General features: G+C 35.1%; 1 protein-coding gene across 1 annotated transcript in view; it reads right to left on the bottom strand.

Annotated features, from left to right (window-relative positions):
- Nucleotides 1-14,763, bottom strand: part of CPZ (carboxypeptidase Z) — a 61,008-nt gene that overhangs the window by 39,659 nt on the left and 6,586 nt on the right. Inside the window, exons 2-4 of the mRNA XM_074272779.1 lie at nucleotides 7,722-7,754; nucleotides 3,356-3,730; nucleotides 1,505-1,717 (exon numbers count right to left, since the gene is read on the bottom strand). Coding sequence (XP_074128880.1) covers nucleotides 1,505-1,717; nucleotides 3,356-3,730; nucleotides 7,722-7,754 — 621 coding nt within the window. The remainder of the gene's footprint in view (nucleotides 1-1,504; nucleotides 1,718-3,355; nucleotides 3,731-7,721; nucleotides 7,755-14,763) is intronic.

Here is a 14,763-nt window from a genome sequence, read left to right as displayed (position 1 = left end):
AAAAGTTATTAAACCTTGCATATCCCTTGACCCAGTGAGTCTAAATCCTCCTAAAGAAAGCAAAGAAAAATTAAAAAGATTGATTTGTTCACAAATATTTATAGCAACTATTTTTGTATTGGCAAAGAATGGGGATTTAAGTAGTGTCCACTAGTCAAGAATGGCTGGTAGATGAATGTGATGAAAAATTATTTTGCTATAAGAAATGATGAAGGGGATAGTTTCAGAGTTACTTAGGAATGTTCTTTGAACTGACTGACAGATTAAGTCATTATAACATTGTAAGAAAAAAAAATATTTGAAAGGCTTAGAAACTCTAATCAAATTCAATGACCAACCACAATTCCAAAGGATTCATGATGATACTTATTGCTTACTTCCTGGTAGAGATATGATGAATTCAGTGATGATTAAAGCATATTCATATATGTGTGTACATATATGTATGTATACATATATACATATATATCATACGATATAAAATAGTCTTACTTTTTATTCTGAATCTACTTCATATATACATATATATATGGATGTGTATGTGTATATATTTATGCATATTGATAAATATCTAAATGCATATAGATAAATATCTAGATCTAGATCTATGGGTCTATTTAAATGGCATGGCAAATAGAGCCACATATGTAAAAACAGATTTTGTTTTTCTTCTTTTCTCAATTGGGGGGAGAGGAAGAGAGAAAGGGAGTCAATTTTAATTGATTTAATAAAATAAAGCTAAATAAAAAAATTAAGCTCCTCTATTTTGCCATTATCAACTGGTGATCCATCCTTAATAGCAGTGGAAAGAGGACTCAAACATACCTCCCAGTGCTGTCTGGGCTCTTTCCACCACACCCTACCACACTGATTGTTTCAGACAGCAATATTAATCTCACCAGGCATAAGTTATCAATTTTTCATTTTATTTGAAACTTTAGCAGTTTTAATAAGATGCTTCAATTCAGAAATATTTAAAGGTGAGATAAGAGTTTCATAAATAGAATATTGATACAAATAATATGGTCCAGTGGAAAGAAATCAGAATCTGAATCAGAGCATATGGATTCACTTATTGAATGAATTGCTTTGGTGAAGTCAGCTTTGGTTTCTTATTCTGTAACATGGAGGACTTGGACTAGATTTGATGTGACTTAGAACTCTATGACTACTTTAGAGATGATATAATGTGCAGAAAGAGCACACCTGGTTTTGAAAACCAGTTTCTGAATCCTAACTTGCCCACCTAACAGTTAAAGGATCACAAGATAGTCCCTTAGTTCACAGGAACTAAATGTCCTCATCTGTAAAATAAGAGAGTAATAAGGTATTAATCTCTGCTTCCCTATGAGGTTGCTTTAGTGAAGAAGTTACATTGCCTATCTTACATTAATACATCTCACATTATTGTTAGCCATCATTATAATTAGCCAAATCTCTATCCATTCTCAGTCCCTTTCTATAACGCAACTTGCTTATCCATGAAGAATATTCTCTTGCTTACGTAATTCATGTTGGCCCGGACGATTTGAAAACTCAATCACGAGAAGATCCTTTCCATCAAAGCTACGACCAATGCTGTAGGTCTTGGCAATGTGAGAGCATCGGGAAGCTGTCTTCTTCAGCACTCTCACCATCTGTGGGTATGAGTGGTGTATAAACTGGATAAATGAGGAGGGTATGTTGGAGGGCATGTCTTCATTCTCATCTATGTTTCCTGTGAAAAGAGGAGGGATGATCAAACTGTGCATATCCTTTGGCTCAGCAGTGTTTCTATTGGGCTTATATCCTAAACAGATCTTAAAGGAGGGAAAGGGACCTGTATGTGCAGAAATGTTTGTGGCAGCCCTCTTTGTGGTGGCCAGAAACTGGAAACTGAGTGGATACTCATCAGTTGGAGAATGGTTGGGTAAATTGTGGCATATGAATGTTATGGAATATTATTGTTCTGTAAGAAAAGACCAGAAGGATGATTTCAGAGAGGCCTGGAGAGACTTACAGGAACTGATGCTGAGTGAAATGATCAAAACCAGGAGATCATTGTACACAGAAACAATAAGACTATACAATGATCAATTCTGATGGACTTTGCTCTATTCAACAATGAGATGATTCAAACCAGTTCTACTTGTTCAGTGATGAAGAGGGACATCTACACCCAGAGAGAGAATCATGGGAACAGAGTGTGGACCACAACATTGCATTCTCACTCTTTTAGTTGTTGTTCATTTGCATTTTATTTTCTTTCTCAGGTTTTTTTCCCCTTCTTGATATGATTTTTTTTTGTGCAACAAGACAACTGGATAAATATGTATACATATATTGGAATATTTTGGAATTGGAATATAAATATTTTAACATATTTAATATGCATTAGACTATTGGCCATTTAGGAGAAGGGGTAGGGGAAAGGAGGGGAAAATTTGGAACAAAAAGTTTTGCAAGGGTCAACATTGAAAAATTACCTATGCAAATGTTTTGTAAATAAAAAGCTTTAACAAAAGAAAAAAAAAGGAAATAAAAGGAATGTTACATATTGTGTGAGTGTGAGCAAGTCAACATCAGCTTTCTAAAACTTGATTCCCTCTTCTACAAAATAAGGGGGTTAGGATAGAAAGTCCTTGTTAGGTGCTCTATGTTCTACAACTGACTAAAATTCTCTCATCCAAGGTCCCTTCCATCTCTAACACCCTCTGTTCTAAGGTTCCTTCTATCTCTAAAATTCTCCATTCTAAAGTCCTTTCCATCAAATTCTCCATTCTCAAATCCCTTCCATCCTTAACATTTTATGTTCCAAGATTTCTTCCAGCCCTGATATTCTCTGTTCTAAAGACTCTTCTTTTTCTAGCATTCTCTGTTCTAAGGTGCCTTCTATCTCTAGCATTCTCTATTCTAAGATCCCTTCCAGCTTTGATATTTTCTGATCTAAGGTCCCTTCCAGCTATCACATTCTATTTTCTGAGATTGCTTTCCATCACTGACAATATTGTGTCATATGCTCTAAGAGAAAGCTAAGTGACACAGTCAATAGGTCTAGATTCACAAAGACCTGAATTCAAATCTAGCCTCAGACAGGATTGTGGTCCTGGATAAATTAACCTCTACCACAGTTTCCTCAACTGTAAAATAGCCAACTTTTAAGTCTCTAAAATCCCTCTAGTTTTGATTTTATGAGTCCATGACACTGGCGCAAATAAATGTTCCCTATCATTCTGGCAAATGGTCATTATCTGATAATGATGGAAGGATTCAGACACAACCCATCAACTCTTTTACTTCCCAATGTCCTGAAAGAGTTTCCTAAACATGTAGCATGAATTAAAGTAGCTTCATGCCTCTGGGCCTATGTATTCACCTCTCAATTTTTCTAAAGGGTTATAGCATCCTTCTTCTTCACTGACAAAAAAGCGATCACAGTCCAGAAAGTAGGGCCAGGCCATGTCAATCCCATCAAAGGCAGGTTGGCAACTTTTTCTCAAGCTCTCACAAACAGGTCGACAGGGCCTCATGACTCTGCCTGCGTCACACCGAGGAGCCAGGATGGAACAACCAAGGAACCTCAGGTCGGGATTGCATTCTCCTTGGAGCAAATTGTGAATAACACTCAGGAGGATATACTCAGAGCTGAACTCCACCACCTCCCGAGACTTCTGATCCAGCAGGTTGGGATAGAAAGTCTTATTGTAGGATACATCATTGCAGTAGAGAAGATCAAGGTCCACACACTTGGCTGCAGAAACAACAAAATGTGATCAGAGAGTGGAAAAAAAATCCTTCCAACATTATATAATATTAGAACTAGAAAGAACCTTAGCATAAGGAATATCAAGAATAAAAGCAGTGATATGCTGGTAAATGTTTAACAACCAAGTGGTCTCTGAAAAAAGTATAGAAAACATACTTTTAACTCTTATCTGAATTGACATTTTTCCATCATTTACTTAAGTCTAGATAGTCAACAGAACAACAACAAAAAATCAAGCTCAGATTTGTAGCATTTGCTGATTTCCAAGGTGTAAAACTGCGCATAATGAAAATTTAACAAGAAGTCCTAGAAAGCTAATTTAAGCTGTCTGCAGTATGGCCTTGAATGAAAGGGACATTAATACATTATATATAGAATTTCAGGGATGGAAGAGGTTTTAGAACCTAAAACATAGACCTGAAAAGAACTTTGAACCATAGAATGGCAGAACTAGAAAGAAGCTTAGAGGTTTTTTGATCCAATCTCCTGGTTTTACAAGGGAAAATTCTGAGAGATTGAATGATTTTTCTGAAGGTCATCCCAGCAACAAGCAGCAGAGATCAAATCTGAGGAGTCTGTATTCTTATGACTGTAAACACTTTGAAAGCAGAGACCACCCTAATCAAAAATGTTTATTTTGCCCATCATGTTACCCAGTTTTATAATGTAGAAAGCACTTAGCTAAAGAATTGAATAGAAAAAAAAAAGAATGAATGAATGGATTGATCTAGTCAAAATTTAAAATTTAAAAAATTCAATTGTATTTAATGTAAAAATATTTTAAAACACTAAAGTATAAATTTTCTTTTTGTTTTATTATCATGCTTATAATGTCAGACTATTCAATTTAGTTCAAAAATATTTATTAAACACCAACTATATACAGATCATTGAAAGGTAGTATAGTAGGTAGAGTGCCAGGCCTGGAGTCAAGAAAATGCATCTTTCTGTGTTCAAATTTGTCTTTATTTACTAGTTGTGTGACCCTGGACAAGTCACTTTATTCTGTTTGCCTTACTTTCTTCATCTGTAAAATGAGCTGGAGAAGGAAATGGCAAACCACTTCGATATCTTTGCCAGGAAAACTCCAAATGGGATCATGAAGAGTCAGACATGACTAAAGAATAACAACTCCCAAATATACAGAACATTATGCTAAGTGATGGGTGAAATGGTAGGGTTTAGATATCATATGGTCTCTGCTCTTATGGAGTTTATAGTTTAATAAGGAAGCAATGTGCAAATACACACAACTACACTTCCTTATACTCCTAAAGGTATTAGATACAGATGTGTAATTTCCAGAAAAACACATATTATTATGCATGTATGCATATATGTAATGCATTATGCATTATGGGACAGGTTTGGGGAACACAGAATGGTCCATCTTGACTGGAACCCAAAGTAAATGGTGGGGAATATTACATTAGGCCAAAAAATAAACTAGAGGCATATTGAGGCAGTCAGTAAACCTTGAATGCCAGGCAAAACAAGTTTAAATAATTGAAAATAACAGAGAACCAAGGAAAGATTTGAAATATAACAGTAAAAGACTTTTGCATAAGGAAGATAATTCTACTAGTTGTATGAGAAATGGTTTATAGTAGAGATGAGACAGGGGAAATAAGGGAGGAAGATTCATTAGGAAGCTATTGCAAATAAACAAAACAAGAGCTAATGAGAGTCTTTGGTAGTTATTTCCCTCTGTGGACCACAGTCTCTTCATACGTAAGATGAATATTGAACTAAATCATCCCTAGTCTGCATTGAGCAAGATCTTTCTGGCAGATCTTCCAAGCAGCACATCTACCCACAAACAGCATGTGTTCAATAACCTCCAATACATTTCTTGTAAACTCATTAAACCAAGCTGCCTTTTGTCAAATAATGACACAGGAACAAACAACTTTCTTCATTTCAAAACCCATTTGCTTTGAATTCTTTCAAAGGCTCAGATCAAATAAGGTGATAAATTGCTTGGATCACATCACCTTCTCTGACATTCTAAATTAGGAAAAACCAAGAGGCTCATTTATATAGTTACAAAATTTACATCAGAAAAAGGCAATGTTTTGTTTGCTTGTTTTCTCTCTAGACTAAGAAGGGAATTAGATTTGATTACTGGGCATAACTACTAATTATCTCTCTTTAGAAAATAACAAGACTGTGTGGTAAGCAGAATAAGCAGGCTAAGGATGTCTGATTCAATACATCCTGCAACCTCCAGATTTTCTAGGGTCTGGAAGCTCTGAATATCTAAATACCCTGAACAGGGGTGGGGGGGAGAGGAAGAAACATAGACAGATATAGCTGGACAGATGGAGATTAATGATCCTGAACAAGAGAAGATTAGGATTTCACAGGTATAGGGAACTTCTTCTATGAGATCAGGTTGGTACTTTCTTTGAAATATAAGGATCTTATAAAATTGCCTAAATCACAAAGATATTAAGTGATCTGCTCAGGATTGTAGTCAGAGATTTAAACCCAGGCTTCTTGATTCTGAGGCCATCTCAATATCTATTGTATCTACCACACTGCCTTTTGTTAGAGACAGATAAAGATAGACACATATAGAGGCAGAGAATGGAAGGAAGGAAGGAGAAAAAGAAAGAAAGAAGAAAGGAAAGAAAGAAAGAGAAGAAAGAAAGAAAGAAAGAAAGAAAGAAAGAAAGAAAGAAAGAAAGAAGAAAGAAGAAAGAAAGAAAGAAAGAAAGAAAGAAAGAAAGAAGGAAAGGAAGGAAGGAAGGAAAGGAAGGAAGGAAGGAAGGAAGGAAGGAAGGAAGGAAGGAAGGAAGGAAGGAAGGAAGAAAGAAGAAAGAAAGAAAGAAAGAAAGAAAGAAAGAAAAAGAAAGAGAAAGAAAGAAAGAGAAAGAAAGAAAGAAAGAAGAAAGAAAGAAAGAAAGAAAGAAAGAAAGAAAGAAAGAAAGAAAAGAAAGAAAGAAAGAAGAAGAAAGAAAGGAAAAGAGGAAAGAAAGAAAAGAAAGAAAGAAAGAAAGAAAAGAAAGAAGGAAGGAGGAAGGAAGGAAGGAGATGGAAGGAAGGAAGGAAGGAAGGAGAGGAAAGGAAGGAAAGGGAGGAAGGAAGGAAGGAAGGAAGGAAGAGAAGGAAGGAAATGGAGGAAGAGAGGGAGGGAGGGACAGAGAGTAGAAGAAAAAGAGAGAAATCCCATGGATAGGCAAAATAAATACAGCATCCCTGGAACAGTTTTTCAGTTAGCTTAGGATGACTCCTACTGTTACATATCCCAACAATGAGAAATGAGGGGTGAAAGTGGGTGCCTGAGCTAAATGAATTTATTCTGGGATTCAGAGAGAAGGCTTCATAGATGTCTGGCTGCACTTTAGTTTGGGATACTGCCATTTAACCCAATCTCTCAAGTTCATGACAATAAAATTGTGAGGGGGACATTTTCTTTCCCCTTACTTGTCCTATCCATCAGTCACCAAATTTTAGGAACTATGACCATATAACATCTCTTATGTGTATCATATCCTCTCCAGTCTCAGTATCATTCCCTATATACCCCTAGCGATCTCCCTTTGGACCATTGCATATAGCCCCCAAATGATTTTCCTATCTTTAACCTTCTTTCACCCACCTCTAATCTATTTGTATGTTGCTGACAGGAAACATTTTTCATGCCTAGGCCTCCACAACCTGATGCTCCCTGTCTTGTTTTACAACAACTCTCAATAACCTAATAATCAAGAAACATTTAGACAGAAAGGTTTTGGATTCAAATCCTGTTTATGCTATTTATAGAAGTACCTATGTGGCCTTGGTCAACTCCCTTCAATAATCTACACCCCAGCTACACCTCTATTTTATAATTAATATAAGGATTTTGTTCTAAATCTCCAGGTCTTTGATGCTCTAAAACCTAAAATCTACACACACACACACACACACACACACACACACACACACACACACACACTCACTCCACAATATGAATGTATACATACTGTACCATTTTCTGCAGTTGGAGGGCCATGGCATTCTCCTGAAAACAATGGAAATAAGGAAATTAATGATTCATTTAGCAATTTTAAAAATTCATTCATGCATTTGACCGTGCATGGTCAAAAAAATAAGCTGGGGACTTTGAGTCTAGTCCAGGTTTTGTTTCTAACTCAATGTGAAGCCATGGAAATGAATAGATAAATCAATCACCAAGAAATGAATAGAGCACTGGACTTGAAATCAGGAAGACCTGGGTTCAAATTTCTTTTCAGCCGCTAATTAGCTGTGTGAGGATGATAACATTACTAAACCTTTCTGAGGCATCTTGGTGCCTAGATGTAAAATGAGAGGACTGGAGTAAAGGGTCTCTGAGGTCCCTCCCCCCTTTAAATCTATGGGTTTATGAGTCCTTCAAACTAGGAGATCCTGAGCATACTAGAGTTTTTCCTTGTTGCACTGTTATTCTATGCTTAATATCAGATCCACTCTTCCTGTTCTAGTACCAAAGCTCCCAGATTGGTGCTCTTTGGATGCATTCTTGTGCCATGATGATACCTCCAACCTCTCCACGGTTTCCAAGGGGTTACAGGCTCTGCTACGTCTGACTAAAACGATACCGAATAGGGGCCACTGGAGGACTTTTTAAAAGTTGTCAAAAAATCAGCCAAGATTGGTGCAAAAATGTTCATTGTCGGAGAACTGGCTGCCAAGAGATGACTTTTTGCAGCAACAGGACCTTAAGAAGAATGACTGATAACATGTAGAGAGACTTTGATCAGCAGGGAATCCCCACAGAGATAAAATCAGGGATCCATGAAATACTAAAGTGTTTCGGGCATCCAAATACATTCTTGGTGGAATTGTGGATGGCTAAGCATTCTGGGAATTAATTTGAAATTATGCCCCAAAATGTGACCAATTGTCCATCTCCTTTGAGAGATTCAATGGTAATAATATCTCAGAAAGATACATATATAATAAAATAATTATAACACAACTTTTTTGTAGTAGCAAAGAACTGGAAACAAGGCAAATACGCATCTACTGGGAAAATGTCTGAACAAAGTATACTTTGTAAATGTAACGAAAGAGAACAGGGATTGTTTCATTGACTGTATTTGAATTCTCAGTATCTAGCACTAGGCTTGGCATATGTTATTTAGTTGTTTTCAGTTGTGTCCAATTTTTTGTGACTCCATTTGAGGTTTTCTTGGCAAAGATAAGGTTTGCTATTACCTTCTCCAGTTCATTTTACACATGAATAAACAGAAGCAAAAAGATTTAAGTGAATTGCCTGAGGTCACTCAGCTAAGTGTCTGAAAGCAGATAACTCAGGAAAATGAAGCTTCTTACTGCCGAGGGAATATAACAAGTTCTTAATAAATACTTGTTTGTTGATTACTCATTGCATGGTAAGAGATGATGCTTCTAAGACAGAGAAGCATGGGAAGGTCTGTAATAAAGTGATACAGAGAGAAGAAAGCAAAAGCAGAAAAACAACATAAAATTGACTACAATAACATAAATGCAAAGAATAGCAAAACAATTAAAATCAAATGCTATGAAATCAAAGTACCCAAGTTTGGTGTACCAAAATAGATTTGATGATGTATCTCCCTCCCTTCTTTGTAAAGCGCAGGATATGGAATACCATATATAATTTTAAAGTTGTTTGGGATTTGGTTAATTTTTTTTTCTTTTGGCCACTATATAAGTGATGGCTTTTCAGAGCAAGAGAGATATACTGGGAAATGGAGGTGGAGAAAAACTGATATTAACAAGTTTGAAAAATAAATTTGAATTTACTTGGAATTTGAATTTATTTCAAAAATAACATTTTAAAACATGTATGATTTAGAGCTGTAAGGGATCTTTATTTTAGAGATCAAAAAATGGAGACCCAGAGAAGGAGTACATGGAGCGTACAATACATAGAATTCACAGAATATACATTACAGAGAATTTAAAGAGTATACAGTACAAAGAATTCAAATTTAGTATATTATTAAACTATTTTCAAGCAATATAGCAATGAAATGGTGAACATGAATATCTTTTTTCAATGTTATTTTATCCTATTCCCCTTCTCGCCATCTTCATTTCATTAGAATTATTCAGCTAGCTATTTTCCTGAACATGATATTCAATCTCCCACCTCTAGGTCTTTGCAAATATGACCAGAATGCCCTTTCTCTTTTCTTTTATTTAGTAGAATTCCTAACTTCTTTCAGAAGCCAGCTCAAGCATCACCTTCTATGTGAGACCTTCCTTGGTTGTCCAGCTATTAGTACTTTCTATGAAATGACTTTATATAAATCAGGGGTTCTCAAACTACGGCCGCTGAGGACATTTATGCGGCTCTCCAAGTTATGGCAAATGGGCTGAGGGGCAGAGACAGAGTGTGAGCTTTTATTTTTACTCTAGTCCGGCCCTCCAACAGTCTGAGGGACAGTGAAGTGGCCCCTATTTAAAAAGTTTGAGGACCACTGATATAAACTGTATTTACTTGCTTGTGTTCAATTTTCTGTAGGTTTCCTTTGTTTTTGCCTTTGTAGCCTCAACCTCTAGCTCAGTACCTTGTAATCTGACAGATCTCAAGTTACTTAGTTGACATTATATAAATGGAGCTTTTTAAAGCTGACAATATGTCCCAATATGACCAACCTCAGAATTATTAAATAACTTCATTTTCTTGACTACATACAAACAACCTTAAAGCTATTGAATAACCTCATTTTCCAGCCTTTCTAATACAATTCAGTGAATACATTAATAACACATTGATGGGGGAGGGAAAGAGAGAGACATTTCTGAAATGAAAAACAAATTTAATATTAGGAGACCAGGGTTCTAGTGGTAAGAGTGCTATTAGCAGCATGTCTGTGGATAAATCATCCCCTTCCCTCTCCCCCAGGAGTTATTAGGATATAATTTTGAAAATAATAAAGTGTATTCTTACCATGATGTAATGTGGAGATCGAGTGAGCTAATGCATGTAAAACACCCTCAAACTCCCAAAATGTAATGTAAAGATCAGGTATTATTGTTATCATTGCAGTTATTATCATGTTATTATCTAGCGAATCAAATGAGAAGTGGCAATTTTCACAGCTCCTACCCATTTGGCATAAATGTTCCCGTGGGCATATGTTAAGTGTGAATTTATTGGGTAAATTAGCTTGTTTTAGCCCATGAGTCACCGACACTTAGGACATTAAACAGTGCCTTTCATATGATTACAATGGCCTAATTTGGAACCTGACAAACCATGACAAAATTCAATACTTCAGAAGAACCAGAGAAAAATATACCAGGGTCCCAACACTATGTGTGGCACCCACACTTCCAACTTTAACACTCATGGGAACAAAATGGAAAGAAGAATTAGCACCTGTCAAATGAGGGCCCTGGCCCACATAAGTGCGAACATTCCTAATGTTTTTGGGTTTTTGTTTGTGTGTGGAAGAGAAAGGGACTTGGTACGATAATATGTTTTAATAGTTTTTTGTTTTTTTTTTTCACTGACCACATCCAAAAAGAAACCATGGAGTCTGAATACAGATCAAAGGATCAAATCATACTATTTTCATTTTTTCCTTATCTCTTGGTTTTTCTCTTTTGTTCTGAGTCCTCTTTCCAAACAGATTAATGTGGAAACAGATTAACATGATTGTATATATAAACCTATATCAAATTGCTTACTGTCTTAAGAGGGGGGAGGAAAGGGAGAGAGAAAAATTTAGAACTTAAAATCTTACAAAAATCAATGTTGAAAATTGCCTTTACGTGTAATTTTGGGGAAAAGAAAATACTATTAGGTAAAACAAAAATATAGTATTTTATTTTTCCTCTAATCATATATCAAGAAAATTTTTAGCATTCATTGTTACAAGATTTTTAGTCCCAAATTTTTCTCCCTCCTTCCCTTCTCATTCCTTCTTCCAAAGATGACAAACATGTATAAGTTTAACATAAATTTATACATGCTATCTTGAAAATAATATTTCCATATTAGTTGTAAAACAAAAAAAAAAACAGATCAAAAGGAAAAAAAATCACAAGAAAGAGTAAAGTAAGTGAAAAAAATATTCTTTAATCTGCATTCAGTCCATTAGTTCTTTATCTTGATGTGCATAATATTTTCCTTTGTGAGCCCATACTTTCTTTGCATCATGGTGTTGCTGAAAAGAACTGAGTAATTCATACAATGTTTTTCTAGTTCTGCTTATTTCATTTTGCATCAGTTTGTGCAAATCTTTCCAGATTTTTCTGAAATCTGCCTGTCCATTATTTCTTATTGTATAATAGTTTCCTTTATTTTCACAAAACCACTACTTATTCAAGCATTCCCTAATTTTGCCACCATGAAAAGAACTGCTATAAATATTTTTTTTGCATATGTAGGTCTCTTTCTCCTCTTTTTTATGATCTCTTTGGGATATCGACCTATTAGTTGTATTGTTGAATCAAAGGGTATGCACAGTTTGGCTGCCTTTTGAGCATAGTTCCAAATTGCTCTCCAGAATGATTGCATCAGTTCACAACTCCACCAACATTGTTTTAGAGTTTTTAGAGAGTTTTCCACACCTTCTCCAACATTTATCACTTTTCTTTTTTGTCACATTAGTCAATCTTATAGGTATGAGATGGTATCTCAGAGTTGTGATAATTTGCGTTTCTCTAATCAGAAGTGATTTAGATCACTTTTCATATGCCCAGAGATAATTTTGAGTTTTTCATCTGAAAACTGAATTCATATCCTTTATCAATTGGTGAATGGCTTGTATTCTTATAAATTTGACTCTTCTTTATATATGTGAAAAATTAGGTCTTTTTCAGGCTGAAAAGATTGTCTTTTTGTTTTCTGCTTTCCTTCTGGTCTTAGTTACATTGGTTTTCTTTATACAATAACTTTTTAATTTAATATAATCTAAATTATTTATTTTGAATTTTGTAATTCTCCCTACCTCTTGTTTGGTCATGAATTCTCTCCTTCCCCATAGATCGAACAGTAGATTATTCCTTGTTCTTCTAATTTGCACATTCACATGATTTAGATATGTAATATTATATTATATTATATATATATATATATAATTATGATTACTACCTACACATTTCCCTCCATTTTATTCTTCTTTTTGCTTGTCATTTTCTTTTAATCCTTTTCCTCCGCATATGTACTGTCAAAAAATGTTATAATTATAAAATAAAATAAAAAATTAAAAAAAAAAAATCCTTTTCCTCCTCACTAGTTTTTGCCTTTGCTACTCTCTCCTTATCTGTCTTTCTTTCTCTCAGTCCCAACTCTAACCCTAACCCTTCCTACTTTCCTGTAGAAAATAAATGTGTATATTTTATTTCCTTTCTGAGCCAATACTGATGAGAGTAAGGTTAACATGATATTCATTGCCCCCCCATTTTCCTCCTCTGTAATAGTTCTTTCATAGTTCTTCATATGAAACATTTTACACCATTGTACCTCTGCCTTCCTTCTGCACCTATTCCTCTTTCTCATACCTTAAATTTTTTCATGTCATTCTCCCAAATTCACGTTATACCCATATTCTCTGTCTATATATGTATATATATTCTTTCTAGGTGTACTATTAATGATATAATTTTTAAGAATTATAAGTATCTGGGCAGCTAGGTGGTATAGTGGATAGAGCACCAGCCTTGAATTCAGGAGGATCAGAGTTCAAATCTGGTCTCAGACACTTAACACTTCCTAGGTGTGACCCTGGGCAAGTCACTTAACCCCAGCCTCAAAAAAAAAAAAAAAAGAATTACAAGTATCATCTTCTAATTAGTGATGTAAATAGTTTAACTCTATTAAATCTCTAATGTTTTCTTTTTTACCTGCTGATGATTCTCTTGGGTCTTGATATTGGAGGTCAAATTTTTGCTTTAATTCTGTTATTCTTATGAAAGTTTGAAATACTTATATTACATTGAATGACCATTTTTATCCTTGACATATGCTTAATTTTTTCCACTTAAATGATTATAGTTCTAGACCTCTTGCTTTCTGGAATATTATGTTCCATGACCTCCAGTCCTTTAATGTTGCAGCTGCCAATCCTGTGAATTCCTGATTCTGACTCCCCAATATTTGAATTGTTTCTTTCTGGCAACTTGTAATATTTTTCCTTTGACCTGATAGTTCTAAAATCTTGCTATAATCTTCCTTGGAGTTTTCATTTTATAATCTCTCTTTTGAGATATCTGTGAATTATGTCAATATCTATTTTGTCTTCCGCTCCCAAGATATCAGGACAATTTCCCTTGATAATTTCTTCAAAGATGCTGTTTAGATTCTCCTTTTGATTATGACTTTCAGGTAGTCTAGTGATTCTGATACTCCTCTCCTGGATCTATTTTGCAGATCTGTTGTGTTTTTTTTCCAATTCTAACTTTTAAGGTTTTGTTTGAATTAATAAGCTTTTTTCTTTTCTTTTCTATTTGACCCATTGTACTCTTTAAGGAGTTTTTTTAAGTAGGTTTTTGTATTTCCTTTTCCATTTGGCCAATTCTACTTTTAAAACAGTTTTTCAAGCTATTGACTCTTTTTTCATAATTCTCTTTCATCATTCTCATTTATTTTACAAAATTGTTCTTCTATCTTTCTTATATAATCTTCACATTCCTCTCTCAGTTTTTCCAATTATTCTTTCTGGACTTGAGACCACTCTCTACTTTTTTTGGGGGGGGGCTTGCCCACAGGTATTTTGACATCATTGTCCTCTTCTGAGTTTGTGACTTGGTCTTCCCAGTCACCATAATGACTTTCTGTAGTCATATTCTTTTGTGTTGTTTTTTACTCATTTTTGGCCTTTTTCCTTGCTTTTAAGTTTGAGTTCTACTCCCAAGATAGAAGGGACACTGCCCCAACTTTCTTGTAATGGTAGCTGCAGATTCTGCCTATTTACCTGGTACTGTGGCTATTTACCTGGTGCTGTATTGATATTGCCCAGAAGCCCACAGGGGACCCTCCTGTCTGGTACTGTGTTGAGGTGGTGGGGTAAAGGGCAGTTGGTGCTAATAAA

Source organism: Sminthopsis crassicaudata, chromosome 6 (assembly GCF_048593235.1).
Source record: "Sminthopsis crassicaudata isolate SCR6 chromosome 6, ASM4859323v1, whole genome shotgun sequence".
In the NCBI taxonomy this organism is placed as follows: domain Eukaryota; kingdom Metazoa; phylum Chordata; class Mammalia; order Dasyuromorphia; family Dasyuridae; genus Sminthopsis; species Sminthopsis crassicaudata.
Note: the sequence above shows the minus strand (reverse complement) of the source record. Positions and strands in the feature narration are given on the sequence as shown.